Genomic DNA, 11,217 nt, shown 5'->3' with positions numbered 1-11,217 from the left:
TTTTTTTTTTTTAAAAGAAAATAAAGAAAGAGGGGGAGCCACTGGCATGACACCATATATCCCGTTCAATTTATTATATATATATATATATATATATATGTAAGTCGAGAGAGAGAGTCAGAAGAGAAACATTTAACAAACAAACCGAAAAGGCTTTACATGCTCAAGATAAAAATAAAATAAAAACACAAATTGGTTGAAGCAAGAAAATATACTATTCCACCAAAAAAAAAAAGAAAAAGAAAAAAAGCGAAAGAGGCATATCATTAGAACCCGTGAATGGAAAACCCAATATGAAAAATCCACGCAGGGAAAGTGAGTGGATGATCTCCTAAAAGCAACAATTAAACGTGGGGCGATGAATGCCACCATATATAAATCATAATAAGCACTATAAGATCGAACCCCAAAACCTCTTTCTAGGTATTTACTATTAATGAATTATGAGCACTTTTTGAAGTTGGTGAAATATCCATGCACAATATCAGCAAAAAGGCTTACAAATTAACTCAACATAAAAAAATAAGAATAAATGATATTAGCTAGGTTTTGAATTACATTTATATTCTACATATAGCACGAAACCTCTTTATCCTTAAAAGCCATATAATTAAATTAATTTTTTAGCTAGCTTGTAATACAGGTCAGTAAGGTATGTTCCACTTCCTTAGTTTCAAAATGTTTTACATGTATCTCATTTTATGGAAGAAATTTAACAAAGAAGTTAACGGACAGCTAATAACTTGTTAGACATAATGAAGAAAGTTACGTTAGGATATGTTCGGTAACAGTTGAAAAACAAATCAGCCAGGCGTTAGCTCGCATATATATATATATATATATATATATATAGACACACACACACAAACGTTTGTGTGAGAGAGAGACATAATCTCAAACCGACACTTGAAAAACAAATCAGACAGGCGTTAACGTTACACTCGCATACACACACACACACACACACACACACACACACAAGTGTGTGAGAGAGAGACATAATCTCAAACCGACACTTGAAAAATAAATCAGCCAGGCGTTAACGTTACACTCGCATATATATATATATATACATATATATATATACACACACACACGTGTGAGAGAGAGAGATAATCTCAAACCAGACTTTTATATAAAGTTCTAACGCATTAATACATGTAAAATATCAGAGAAGTATGTGTGTATACCTATTTAATTTGGAAAATCTAGGAGAAGAAATAAACCGGTTAATCGATCGTGTTCAGAGTAAGTTTATTATCAGTTTTTAATTTAGAAACATATTAGAGGTCAGTTGTAGTTTATTAGGAAGTAGTTTTACGGTTGACTTAGAGGCCACAAAGTTTCTAAATAAGGTATAGCGTGAGTGCAGAATATCAAGAAGATAAATAGTATACTTATCATTTCATCACGTGTAGACTGCAGCCATAATTATTCTGTAATTTGTGGTTATATAATTTTTGGGAATTTTTATAGTAAGAACTGTCAATTTTTTATTACTGATAAGAACTACTATTTTAACTATTAGATTACTTTATCAACAGCATAATTTATGAGTGTACATGTTAAAAAAATTACAACGCGATAGAAAACTCTTCTTATTCATATATTAAATTGTTCAAAAATATAATCCAATGCTAAAATAGCAATACCTATCAGTAGTGAAAAAGCATATTTTGTACTATAGATATTCTCTTTGTTGTTTATATCACACTTGTGGACCTATTAGGTCCTCCATAATATTGATACCTAAACTGTTCTTTCAATCTATCCTTCAAACTTAATATAATATTGGCATATTATCCTCTCTCTTTTTTTCACTCTCCCATATATCAAAAGGTGAAATAATTTTAAAATGACAATTTTCACGAGCCATCATACTTCAAAAATGGTTTAAGAAGACAACGTTGGTGCTTTATTTACTAAAACATTGATGTAGTAGAAATAAAGAGTTTAGGACACAATTTAATAAGAAAATATCGACATTGTTTTTGAATCCGTGTAGTTCCAATATAGTGCAATTTTGTTCTTTTTTTTTTTTTTTTAAAAAAAGCCTATTGGGTGGCCTTTATATTGTTGGAATTAAATAGAGAATTATCACTGAACTATAGAACCTAAGCAATTTTGTTCTTTTCCTTATCAAAGAAGTGTGTTGATTTCATATTGTATTTATATCATATAGCTTATTTTGTTTTAGTAATTTTTATAGCGCAGATGATTGGTAATCTAAGTAAGTGTCAACTTAATTAAGTACTTCCATGTTAACTATATGCTTAATTACTTCTTCCCCTCCCTATTTAGCAACAAAAATAATGGGAAAAAAAACGTGTAGTAAATTCTCTTCTCACAAATGTAGTCAATTACATTTCAACAGGATGAATGGGTGGTTTGCCGTGTCTTCCAAAAAAGCGCCGGTGCCAAAAAATACCCAACAAGCCAAGCAAGAACAGTTATAAACCCTTATGCCCTAGAAACAGGTCCAAGCATGCTTCCCTCCCCATTGATGCCACTCGGAGACCCCACACAGTTCCTCTTCGGCACCCGAAACAACTACGGCGCCGGCATCACAACCCCCGAACTGGCCGAGCTTTCTAGGGTTTTCCGGGCGGCGGCGGCTGCAGGTGGATCATCAACCACTACCATGATGAACCTCCCCATCCCTTCGCCGCAATTCAACTATCCGGCCGCCATGGCTGGAGGAGGAGCTCCAGGAGGATGCCTCTCGATTTCTGGGCTGAATTTGAACCTGGGCAGCCCACCCGTGCAGCCTGTTTTCCGCCCCCTGCAGCCGCCACCGCCGCCGATGAATTTGAATCAGCATCATGATCAGATTGCGGCTTCCATGATAAGTACTACTAGTGGTACTTCTTTTGCTCCGGATCAAAGTGGTAGTAGTACTGGCTATGGTACGGACATGCATAATGTCCCTAACAATAATGGACCCACCATTAGGCCATATATGAACGTGGATCACTGCATGGATCTTGATAACTACTGGCCTGCTTATTAGAATTTGAAGAAAGAGAAAAGGACAATAGTTACTATCAGCTATTATTAGTAGACAATTAATGCTTGTTGTTATGCTATATCTATAGGTAGGATATTTATATAGTTGAGTACTTCTGAAACCTTTGTTGAAGACTGCTTAATCACATTGGGAGGAGTTAATTATAAGGACATAAACAACGTGCCCAAAAATCAGGGTCTTTGCTAGTTCTTCGTTAATTAGAAGCATCTTCATTAACTCCTCTTATTGTTATCCTTTTTTTTTTTTTAATCTATGTTATATGATGAGTAGATGAGAAAAGTGTAAGCAATTACAATGCTTGAGCACATTTGCTATAAGTATGAGCTTTTCATTATCTTCTCTAGTATATTACGATATTATTTATTACATTATTATTCTTTTCATCATGGATTGAGAACTACTGTATAAGTGTGCAGTGAGGACGTACAATGTGAGCTCCGGGGTAGAGCTACACACGGCCGAGGATCCTAATTTTTTTTTCTTTTAATTTTGTTAAAAATTTATAGTTTGTCCTTTCTAATATGAAATGTACCCCGCCCCACCTTAAAATTTGTAGTTATTTGTCCGTCCTCAAATCACAATTATTTTTCTGGCTCCGCTCTTTTGTGAACTTGATTTTGCTTGAAAATCTCCTAAATAGGTATTGGGGACCAGACTGGCCCACAGTCTGTGGGCGATTTAACAATTAAAATTAACCTCATGCTTGATCGGCGCAATGTTAACGCCCATTAATATTCCTCATCAGATACGTCATGATGTGAATGACGACTAACGGGAAGCTACATGAAATTGGTCTCATAGCACAACTTAACTTATTGGGAGAAAGTGCAGCCACAAAGGAGATGAAAAATGTTGTGAATGCTTCAATGGGGAGGAATAAAAAAATTAGTAGTTTGATGAAAACCAACAATATCACGGAATAGTTAAAAAAAAAAAGCTTTTTCTACAGCGAGACCTCCTAAAAAAACTAACCGGTGGAACACCATGTTTTGACTATTAAATTACTTTTTTAACGGCTAAATTTATAGAGGGAACAGTTCTGTCCGGTGCATTGAAAAAAAAAAAGCTTTTTCTACAGCGAGACCTCCTAAAAAAACTAACCAGTGGAACACCATGTTTTGACTATTAAATTACTTTTTTAACGGCTAAATTTATAGAGGGAACAGTTCTGTCCGGTGCATTATAAATTTTTAATACGAACATATACAAATCTATCTATTAAAAATTTAATCCAATAATTAAAATAGAATGTTTCACTACTACTAATACCGTAGAGGCTCCTTTAGTTAAAAGTAAAAAGGAAGTTGATAAACCATGAACAGAAAAGAAAAAGTCTTATTCTCGTTGGGCTGGCAGGAACTTGGAATTTTAGTGATGGAAATAATTAAATAATCATATTGTTGTCACTTTGTAGTTTTGCAATTGGTTTTGGAAGGTTGTTTTGCTTAGGGTCTATCGGATTTATTAATTGCTTTGGCATAAAATTTATTTCTTTAATCATTATTATTATTATTACTACCAAAAAGTAATAAAAAAAGGATCACTTACAAATTAAATCGTAAAAGATCTAAAATTGAAAAAGTGTATAAAAAAAAAAGCTCAAAAAGGCTTACAAATTCAACACAATTAAAATGAAGGCATAAACTGGTTGCAGCTTCCACAAAAGGTAGAGGATGCCTCTAACCTCGTTGACACTGAGTTAATTAGTAGGTTTGAGTTTACTATAAAAGAGTTTGAGTCATAATCGAATTAACATGATTAACACGATTACTAAACGGGTTAGGTTAGGATTGACATGCTAACATAAAGTGCCTTGAATTAACATGATTAATTATTTGTGTCATTTGTAATCTAATAATATATGATATCATTTAAGTTTATATGATGTACTAAATACAAATTAAATGAATTTTAAAAGTGGTAGGTAAACTTCACTTGTTTTTTTTAAAAGAAAAGATAAATTGACAAATAAACCTATTAAACATGTCATGATTGTGATTAGAGGAAAAAATGTCATGATTGTGTTAAATAAGTTGTAGTTATATTAATTATTTATTTAATATATTAATTTAAACAGGTTGTGCTCGTTAATACGATTAACAAAATTAATAAACGGGTCATCATTTTTGGGTTAATATTTTTTATAAGTTTAATAAATGAGTCGTGTCTGATTGATTTTTTCTTACATGACTAATAAATATGTTGACATAAACACGATCCATTAACCCTAATTGTCACATGTTTAGAAAATTATAAATAATACAGGGCCTGTTTGTTTGCGTTTTCGTTTTCATTTTTCACGGTTTTCAAAGTAAAAAAATGAAAACGGGTGTTAAAAACGTGTTTGGTGCAATTTTTTTAAAAAAACAAAACCAAAAACGTTTTTGTCTTTTTGTGGAAATCAAAAAACGGAAAAAAGGTGTTTTCATTTTCTTGTTTTCGTTTTCTGTTTTCTGAAAAACGGATTTCACTTTTTTTTTTCATTTTCATTTTCTTCCCTCTTTTCTGAAACCGTTTTTGTATTATATATGTTTAATTAATATATTTATTTAATATATTATTATTTAATATATTTAATAATATTATTTATATAATATATTTAATAATATTATTTATTTAATATATTTAATATATTATTTATTTAATATATTTAATAATATTATTTATTTAATATATTATTACATGTTTTCAAAAATTAAACCACCAAACGCAGTTTCAGTTTTTTTTAAAACTGAAATCAATCTCTAAATAAAACTACCAAACGCATTTTTAGAAATAATTCAAAAATGAAACTAAAAACGTTTTCATTTTCATTTTCGTACAGAAAATAAAAACGTTTTGGAACCAATTCCAAACGCACCCACAGTGTCATCATTTTGTTAGTATTAAGGAGTATTTTAAACTAGGGTACAATGTATATGGTTCGGGGGCAAAACGAACTCTTTTCAAATTTAAAGGGTATACTGAACTTATAGGTACTAATTCAGAGGGCATTTTTTTCGCTAACTACCCTCTTGTAAATGAAGTCACACACCCATTAGTCATCCCTCACATCTCATCTCTTCGACGACCTACGTTATTTTTTTCACCGGCCGAAAATCTCACCGCCATGTTGCCGGAGAATCTCGCCGTTGTTCTACTGGAAAATATTTGTCGTAGTTTTGCGGAAAAATATCACTCCCTCTCGGTCTTCGAAGGTTCCTCTCCTTTGCCCCTATTTCCCACTTCGTGGGCGGTCACTTCCAGTTCCAATGATTTCCACCACCAACATTAAACAAAACCAAATTTTTTTTTTCTTCAACGGAATAAAATGTCAAAAGGCTTATCTACATACCAAAGTGGCAAAGTCGCTTGTCCAAGCTCAATCTCCATCCCGAAGCCCCTTGTCCTCACATATGCACGTATAGTACTTCTATGTTGTCCTCATCAGGTATTCTTCTATTTGTGATGGAGATCGACATTTCCAAGCCCACCATTTCTGGAGTAAATACCAATCAGATTGATAAATATGGCAAGTTGTTGGTGGAGCAGCATTATGGTTGCTTCTTTGTTTCTGACTTTTTTTGTCTGGTTTCTTTTCAAGGGGAAAAAAAAGAAAAAAGAAAAAAGAAGGAAGATTTGACTTCTTTTTCCAGAATGAAGTTGTTGTTGTGCTTTTGTTGTCTCTGTGTTTGGTACTTTTTTGGTTGTTTCTAATCGACACTGACCAAACAAAAGTAATATATATACACACACACATACATACACACATATACATTTATATATATATATATATATATATATATTAACGTTCTTTTCTTATTACATTCTTATCACTATTCGTATTCCACCACTTCAACCATTTGCACCCAAAGTTTATAAGGTTATTTTTAGGGCCGGTAATACGAGTCACGACACGATAATATGACTCGAAAACGACACAAATTTCGCGGGTTAGTGTTAAGAAAAAGAGATTCGGGTCAGAATTGGATATACTTGAAATTGACACGAAAAACACGGGTCAATTTCGGATTGAACCCGCCTAACCCGAACACGACACGAAACTCGTAAAAAAACTAAAAAATACATATATTTTTCATTACATATTTTTAATTTTATTATGAACTTGTGATATCATGATAGTTATACTCAAAATCTTATACTATTATTTACTTAATTTCAATGGATGTTACTCTATTGTAGTGTGTTATGAATTTTAAGTTATTTCTAATATGTAAAAAACTAAATAAATGTATACCATTTTCATGTCTATTTCGTGTCACGGGTCATTTCCGTATCGTGTCGTATCAACCAGTAAAGTGGTCGTGTTGCGATTTTTAAAAAATTTCATGTCACGAGTCGTATTCGGGTTGATTGTAAATTTAAAAAAAAAAGATCAAAACACGATACGAACACAACACGTGACACGAATTATCACCCCTAATTATTTCTTTGTAAAATTGCCTGACACTTTCTACAAATATCCTTTTAATTAATTAGTTATTTAACTAAAAAATATTAAAAATATCCTTTTAATTAATATAATTATTTAACTAAAAAGGTATTAACGCAAGAGATAAATATCCAAAATTCACACTTTAAGAAGTACATGTCTCATTTACCCTAAATTTAATGCAATTTATTTAAATTTTAATAATATTCCGGTACTTTTTTTTCCTTAATGGGTATCCCAACCCGAACCCCAATACGCGGGTATCAAGGGCAAAGATGAAGGCAGGGGCGGGGCGGGGGGCGGGGATGCATACCCGACCCTGTTCCGCCATATGCTCATCCCTAAAACTGACCCGGCAAGGCATGGCGGAGCAACTATTTGCGTATGTCCCAGTCTGGCTTTGCCGCTATTATAATTATCTCAAAATCATCTCTATCAAGACCAAAGAAAAAGGAGCACGAGAAGCAATGATCTTATAAGAAATATAATTACTCATTAAAAACGCAAACCCCACTTGTTCTGTATATATCTGTAAGAATAAAAATAAATAAAATTACACATTCTAACAACAAACTAAGAAAACTACTCATCACACACGAACTTAAAACAAAAAAAACCTCAGATGTCTAATTGCGTAGTGTGACAAACGTTTATCGACTTTTCTTCACAATGGGGGGAGAAAAAGTTAACAGAGGCTTAGAAGAGAACATTAGAGTTAATTTGCACGAAAACTACTAGCCTCAGAAAAACCCTTTGAATAGTGAGCACAGATCACCTGACAAAAATAGGGAAAATTCATAACTGGGCAAAATCCTGATAGAATCGACCATCGTACTCTTCATTAAAAATAAACAAACAAATAAGCAGGTATATAAAGTTCCACACTTGCCCACGAAAATATAACACCCCCAAACCCCACTCAATCTTATCTCGAGTTAACTAATTCGGCCTTTCTTAATGAGCTCTTTATCAACTACTAGTTTAGGCACGTGCGATGCACATATTGAGCTTTAATAGAAATTTTTATAATGTAAAATACAAACTAACAATAGGCACAAAAAAATAGGAAAAAGATTACTAAGAAATTCAAAAAGCGTATATATGCATAGCTGTTTAAGTGAAAAGCTAATATGTGATTAATACATTAAACATTCAAATTAAAAGATAATGAAATAAAAAAAATAAAAATAAGAGTGTCAAAACTTACAAAGAAAAAGGAAAAAATAAATAAATAAATAAGGCACCAAAAACATTTTGGACTACAATGAAATGAACAGTAGCGAAATATAACAGAATTAAAAGAAAAAATAAAGAAGTTGAAACTTAAAAAGGAAAAGGAAGAAAAAAATTAAAGCACCTAAAATTCACCAGTTTAGGGCAACCCTAAAATGATCATTAGCCACATACAACAAAATAAAAATAAAATAAAATAAAGAGTTAAAACCTGAGAAGGAAAACAAAAATAAAACACCTAAAACTCACTGTTTTAGAAACAATACCAACATATCCACTCTTTTATATATATTTAGATAGAATAGTATAGTATTGAACATTTAGGATAAGATCAGAATTTGATATTATAGATACACATATATATACTTATATATTTAGATAGAATAGGATAGGATTGAACATTTAGGATAAGATCAGAATTTGATATTATAGATACACATATATAAACACACGCATATTTATATCTGAAGTAGTGCGATGCACGTATCAATGTAGACTGAATTATATAAGATGTACATTATGAAAAAGAAAGAATGGAGTTAAAGTGGGTGTAAATGGAGTTAGAAAGAATGAAAAGAATAAAATTTAAAAAGGAAGGAAGGAGAAAAGGGTAAAGAGAAGAAAAAATGGGGTAAAACTGGAGTTAAAAATAATGAAAAGAAAAGAAAAAGGGCACCAAAGGGTGCGTAATGGACAACCATGGTGCGAACAGGGTGGCTCTTTCTGTTATACATGTAGGATAATAGAACATAAGCAGTCATAATCTCACCAAGAAAAGGAGTGAATCAATCACGTGCTTGTCTACTTGTCCGGATGTCCCCTCTTAGCTTTACGACGTCCATGGTTGGTATGGGTATTTCGAACAGGTTTCTTAGCCTTTTTGCTGCAGAGACAACAAACACAAAGTAAGCGAGTCGAAAACCTTGTGTATTTCTCCAAGAGGTAAGCAAAGAAACAAAAAAGGATGAACCACAAGTGAACAGATGGCCCTGCCCAAAACTTAATGGCCAATAGAAAAATTAAACGGTCTACTTAAGACTTACCAGAAAATGGATGAGAAAACTCTGAACAGAATGATGATGGGTAGTGCCAATAAAGCTGAGGCCTGTAACATTATGTTATTAATAAGTTACAATCAATTTAACAAAAACACCAAGGGCAACGGCGGAAAATAAGTAAACACGGGCTTATATGTAAAAACTATTAAACACATACCGCAAACCACACCAACTCTTTAGTAGCAAGAGGATTCGTCAGTTCGTGTTTTTTCAGTGTCTCTTTGACAGTTGTTTGAACCTTTGATAAGAAAGAGCACAGTGGAACAACAAAAACATTGAGATATATAAACGTGGGATTATGAACAGAAAACAGTAGAATCAGATCGTAATTTAACTAGATAGTTATGACTACAAAGCAGCAACAGATTCGTCAAAATAAATACTTTGTTTTGCACTACTAAGAAAACTACAACTCTGCAGCTAAGCTCAGTAATGAAACAGCTACAGAAAATAGAGACACAATTATTACAGCAACAGAGAATATATGGGGAAGAAAAAGAAAACTACTCTACCACAATTATTGATTTATGGGCAGTATTAGTGTTATAATATAACTAGTTTCTACAAAAACCTTGTTCAACATTAAAATTTTTTCTTTTTTCCATTCTCTCAAAGCTCAACTATTTTTTGAGTCACATTTCATTCAACGAAGAACTTATTAACTTCATCGAAGTGTCCAACTGTAGTATGATCTGCAAACTAGTTTGATTACTATTTTTTGAGTCATCTTTCATTCAACGAAGAATTTATTAACTTCATCGAACTATCCAACTGTAGTATGATCTGCAAACTAGTTTGATATTTTAACTACAAAATTGAACTTGAGGGCCAAAATACAACATAAATTGTGATCTAAAAACATTAACTGGACCAGCTAAATCATGCAGATTTCATATACTCTACCAACAGTCTACCAGAGAAATGAACAGAGAATATCTAATTACACTTAGTCCGCTGAGGTTCTGTGAAAGTAGGATCAAGACCTGTTCGTGGTATGTCGTCGCAGATAGTAGAAACTTTCCATAAGCACGAACTGCTTTCTTTGTGTACGGCTTCAAAGACTCGTGCACTTTTTCAACATGAGGTTTTGCTACAGTAGCAACCTGATCAATATATGGTTTGCTGTACTTTTTTGCTTCCTGTCACCAAGAAGACAGTTCTTTAAGATGCATGTTAAAAGCACAATTAAACACGAATGCAATATAATCAAAGAAATACCTGAAAATAGGGGTCAACGATTTCTTGCACTTTCGAAACATGTGGAGCTAACGCACTTTTTGAAGTCTGATACGCTTCAACAGTTTTTGTTCTGAGGGATTCTAGATGGGGCTCAGCAGATGTTCTTACCACCAACCACTGTTCCTTTATTGAGGGGATAACTTTCTGTACACATTAAGAAAACCACCACAAATTTAGTAAGACACCAAATGGACCCGCACCCCCCCTGCCCCCCCCCCGACAGTAGC

General features: G+C 32.9%; 1 protein-coding gene across 1 annotated transcript in view; it reads right to left on the bottom strand.

Annotated features, from left to right (window-relative positions):
• Positions 1-7,936: 7,936 nt before the first annotated feature.
• LOC21402808 (myosin-10) overlaps positions 7,937-11,217 on the bottom strand; it is a 7,274-nt gene continuing 3,993 nt past the window's right edge. The window contains exons 10-15 of the mRNA XM_010113850.2: positions 10,970-11,134; positions 10,735-10,890; positions 9,909-9,989; positions 9,737-9,798; positions 9,463-9,576; positions 7,937-8,235 (exon numbers count right to left, since the gene is read on the bottom strand). Of these exons, the coding sequence (XP_010112152.1) occupies positions 9,495-9,576; positions 9,737-9,798; positions 9,909-9,989; positions 10,735-10,890; positions 10,970-11,134 (546 nt within the window). The 3' untranslated portion in view covers positions 7,937-8,235; positions 9,463-9,494. The remainder of the gene's footprint in view (positions 8,236-9,462; positions 9,577-9,736; positions 9,799-9,908; positions 9,990-10,734; positions 10,891-10,969; positions 11,135-11,217) is intronic.

This window comes from Morus notabilis, unplaced genomic scaffold (genome assembly GCF_000414095.1).
Source record: "Morus notabilis unplaced genomic scaffold, ASM41409v2 Scaffold848, whole genome shotgun sequence".
NCBI lineage: Eukaryota > Viridiplantae > Streptophyta > Magnoliopsida > Rosales > Moraceae > Morus > Morus notabilis.
Note: the sequence above shows the minus strand (reverse complement) of the source record. Positions and strands in the feature narration are given on the sequence as shown.